At 38.9% G+C, this 4,845-nt stretch overlaps 1 protein-coding gene across 1 annotated transcript; it reads left to right on the top strand.

Moving 5' to 3' along the window:
• Positions 1-3,665: 3,665 nt before the first annotated feature.
• Positions 3,666-4,619, top strand: LOC132272805 (uncharacterized). Its single transcript, XM_059773893.1, has one exon. It carries the CDS (start codon positions 3,666-3,668, stop codon positions 4,617-4,619), a length of 954 nt encoding a protein of 317 aa, XP_059629876.1.
• The last annotated feature ends 226 nt before the right edge of the window (positions 4,620-4,845 follow it).

Raw genomic sequence — 4,845 nt, 5'->3', positions numbered from 1 at the left:
TTTTAAGTAATTATTCATTTTCCTATAAAATTTTAAATAATTATACTTTAACGTATAAAATTTTGAATAATTCTATTTTTACTTGTAAAATTTTCAATAATTATAGTTTTACCTATTGATGAGGAAATCAACAAAAGAGGCTGAACAAACGGATAAGATGATAAAGTGATAAGCTGATAAAATTTGAAAGGTTGTTTTGATCTGATTATATGAAATTCAAATTACCGACAAAACTTCTCCTTAAAGATTGCAACAAACACTCGGCTCAGTTAGTTATAAAAAACAGACTCCCGTCAACTAATGAGGTACGAGTAATATTGAACTCCAATTCATGAATTGCTTTATTTATTCTGTAAACTGACTTAGCCATCGGAGCTTGTTTGACAGGCACCATACCGGTGTCAAGGTAAAACGTTATCATTTCAGATCGTTGCAGACCAATCTTCATCAGTTGGCTCTGTCTGTGGGAAACTTGGAATAATACTTTTTGAAAAGAGGATTATGGTCTTACGATCCGGATTTGAGTGCGGTAAGGGAACATCGTTGCAGGTCTCTAGTGAGGAAGAAGTGCAAGGGGAACCCCCTCACATCCCAAATGGCCTAGAGCGCGTCGCAGCGTTGGAACAACAAATTCAAACCCTAAATCAGGGAATGAATGAGCTGATCCGGCAAAATGCGATGATCCTACAACATTTTGTTCCCCCAGACCCACCTCAAGGGCAGGGTTATCACCATAACGAAATCCCACCTTAAGGTCATCCCAACTTAAATGTTGAGGAGGGAAATCATGAGGTGCAAGGCAACGAGCCTTCCCATAAGGAAGCTCTTGCTGAGTATAGCCAAATTGCTGATCAGCATGGGGTGGCGGGTCACCCATCTCCCCAACGTAGCTTTAGGCCATTGACCTCGACCTACGTTGGTGAATGGACTAATGAGGTCACCCACATCGACCTACAGATCCAGAACCTCAATGCCAAGATGGAAGATGTGATGCAAGCTGTGAAGGGAAAAGTGTGATACCCCTCAGATCCGAGACACGGGTTGATTAGGCCCAGGCCCACACCCGAGAGAAATATCAAACAATTAAAGTATTTTAAAGCGAACACAGAATATTAAATGAAATAAGAAATAAAATAAAGCTATCAAAAATATCTAATATCAAATCCTCCAAACTATAACGAATAAAGTGAATCCAAATCTCTAAAACCTCCAAGAGTACAACTCGGGAATCCATCTAGTGGACCCCTAAATAAAATCCCAACTGAACTGAAATAACTGAAAGTAAATTAAACTAAAACATCGAGAGAAGTTCTACGTAATCTGATGAGTGGGAAAACTGTCCTCGAACAGCACGATCAAGCTCTAAGGCTGGAACTGTCCTGTACCTGAAAAGAATAAAAGAATGGGTCGGGCCCACGAACAAGTTCTAATCTAACTACAATCCACACAGTGACCCGATACGCAGATACACCCTAGATACCTCACAATATCTATGTAGTTCCTATATATATATATCCACACTAAAGGACGTTCACTGGACTATAATAGGGGTCTCAACCTGAATAGAAGGCAACATGCGAAAACGCATCCAAAGGTGGGCATGAGTACCTAGACCTAACAGGGTACACCTACCTACTATATCCAGCTACGCATCCACTGCATATACGCACCCTAACCAACGAGCCTGAGACTCAAGCTCATCTCATAGTACCATAATCATATATTTAAAGTCCGTCTGAAACCAGAGTATGTCATTCAATTATTCATTGAGGTGATATACAAAACACAGTTCAGATAGTCAGTCAACTTATTCAACGGATATGACTTAACTACAACCAATTAATCCAGGAAGTCACTCAACTTAGTCAGTTGATCTGACTTAAACACAATTTAGGATTCAATTGTTTTCAATCCATTCATTTAATCCGATAGGTTAGGTCTTAGCATTTTGAGATAAACCATCCTTAATATGCCACCGTCCCATACCGGTGTATACAATCCTCCATATCAATGTAAAATGCAATACATAAATAGAAGTTTAGTAATTTACAATCCAAACCATTATCCAAATAATTGCAGGAAGATATTTAATATTTTAGCAATTTAAATCCCAACAATAATCCATGTAATTACAGCAACTATTAATATTTCAACAATTATCATCCAGAGCATGCATAGATCAAACCTAATAAACAGATGATCCTATCATGCATTTAGAACAAGTTTTATAAACATATTAGATCCCATTGGATTGCCAAAATTAAGCTTAGGCAATTTAAGTTTTCTTCCATCCGTTAATCGTATACAAAATGCATAAATTTTATACGATTTGTTCTGTTAATTCAGAGGTAAATTTTAATCAATTAAAGGTCCTATTAACACCCAAAATTAACTTCTTACTCACTCTGTAAAGTCCCAGAATAATCAGAATAGTTCCCATGCTCTAAGAGTAACAACAGCTCGTAAAAAAAAAATAATGTCAGAATGTGTATATTGAAGAGAGCCTGCTCTAAGTCTTGGAGAGCAGGCTCTTTTAAGCCTGGAGCAGGCTCCAAGACCCTTGGAGTTAGCTCTACAAGTGTGGGAGCCGGCTCCCATTTTTGTGGAGTCGGCTCTCACCTCTTCTAAGAGCTTCTAGCCTCGGTTTGCTCCGTTTCAGCCCATCTGCTCTATTTTCGGCCATTCCAACCATACTGTTCTTCCTCTAAATTGAACTTAAAGGTCTTAAATTACTTCTAGTACTAATTCAAACCTTGGTTAATTTCAGTAAGATTCAAAACAAAATTAAATAGTGGGACGTTTTATGCCAAAACAGAGACGATAAAAACATACATGCTAGAATTATTTTGCAGATAAGTTTTCACAGATAAAAGATGATCAAGTAAATATATATAAATCATGCATGGTTCAGTTAATGGCCAATTAATCCCCTAGAGACTATCTAGGTGCATAGAACACAAGCAAAGGGAAAGAGGAAGGAAAGAACTTGCCTGTGATTTCAGTTATGAAATCTCGGCGTCGTGTCCACTGTTCCGGCAACACTGAACTACTGTCAAGCCTCCTAGTGCTCCAGGATAATCCACCACAACCCTTACTTGGTCCTCTCTGGTTTCCTCCTTGACAGCCCTTACAGTGCTCTGTTCCCTCTACCCTCTATTTTTACAAAACTAAGTTTACGCCTATGTGCTATGTGTTATGCTCGTAAACCCTAGGCTAAAGTATAATGGTGTATTTATAGGCTTAACACCAAAACCCTAATCCTTGTAATATTAGAAACAGCCCTAATGTAAACCTTAGTCAGCCCATCCGTGAATTCTAAAAGCAAAGAAACCCTAAGGTACACGAATTATGTTAAAACACTGAATTACCAATAAAAATAATACCATTAACAATTAAAGAAAATAGCACACAGTAATTAAGCAAGTTAAATAAGTCAGCGAATTAACATAAAAATAATTAAATCCATTTAATTCAAATATCAATTAATAAACGCGAATAAATAATTAAACAAACAAAATTAGCAATTAAACAAATAAAAAAACAATAACATTAAAATTAAAATGCCAAGACTATCCTTTTTAAAATTAGGGGTATTACAAAAAGGCTCCGCTACCACCATAGACGACCTTGTTCAAAAAATAAATTTGCCATTTAGCTCGACTATTATGAAATGTCCACTGCCTAGCAAGTTCAAGATGCCAACACTTGAGAGCTTCGATGGGACTCGTGATCCTCTTGATCACCTGGAGACTTTCCAGGCACTTATGCATCACCAAGCTGTACCAGACCATATAATGTGTCGGGCCTTTCCTACTACTCTCAAAGGGTCGGCACGGGTGTGGTTTAATAAATTAAAACCAGGCTCGATCGAGACCTTTGCAGAGTTGAGCAAGGGATTTGTAAGTCATTTCATTGCAGGTCAAAGGCACAGGATGCCAGCCACTCACATACTCACCATGAAACAACAGAAAGGAAAACCATTACGGGAGTATATAAACCGGTTCAACATCGAAATGCTGCAAGTGGATAAAGCTGATGATAAGGTAACGCTCACCGCCTTCATGGGAGGACTACATACATCTAGATTCCTTTTTTCCTTGTCAAAGGAGCCTCCAACTAGTATGGCAGAATTACTGGTTAGAGCCAGGAAACACATAAATGCGGAGGATGTGATGAGTGCGCGAAAGGGGAATGAAGGAGAAGATAAAAAGGAGGATAAAAAGATATCACAGCCTGGTGCCAAGGACGATAAGGAAACCAAATTCAAAAAGTCTTCAATCAATCAAAGTAAAAGGATATCCCGTTACAGTAGCTTAGATAAGTACACTAACTACACCTGGCTCACTATGTCTATAGATCAGGTTTTAATGCAGATTCAAGATGATCCTTCCCTAAAGTGGCCGTCGAAGCTAAAATCTGATCCCTCAAGAAGGCCTCAGGACAAATATTGCAGGTTTCACAGAGATTATGGGCATGTCAAGGAGGATTGTATCGACTTAAAAGATCAGATTGAGAATTTGATTCAAAGGGGTCACCTGCGAAGGTTCATGGCAGGAGATGATAGACGACGGACTAATCCCGCACAAGGGAAGCTGGACAATCGTCCACCAGAACAATAACCAGTAGGTGAGATCAGAGTCATATCCGGAGGATATACAGGAGGAGGTGAAACAACTTCGGCCAGAAAAACTTACGCAAGAAGAGCAAGAACAGAGGTGAATGAGGTGGGAATGTTCAACTCTCCGTCAAAAACACTAAGGTATACTGACACTACCATTATGTTTTCAGAGGCTGATGCCAAAGGGATCCAGCAACCCCACGATGATCCTCTGGTTGTCTCAATGA

The sequence above is a fragment of the Cornus florida genome, unplaced genomic scaffold (genome assembly GCF_030987335.1).
Source record: "Cornus florida cultivar Cherokee Brave unplaced genomic scaffold, ASM3098733v1 CherokeeBrave_3.0.0_Hap2_Chr09, whole genome shotgun sequence".
Taxonomy (NCBI): domain Eukaryota; kingdom Viridiplantae; phylum Streptophyta; class Magnoliopsida; order Cornales; family Cornaceae; genus Cornus; species Cornus florida.
The sequence above is the reverse complement of the archived record's forward strand: the minus strand, read 5'-3'. Positions and strand labels throughout refer to the sequence as shown.

What these genes read in the sequence shown, in the direction of transcription:
- LOC132272805 (XM_059773893.1), top strand. Translation starts at nt 3,666, where the DNA reads ATGAAATGTCCACTGCCTAGCAAGTTCAAGATGCCAACACTTGAGAGC.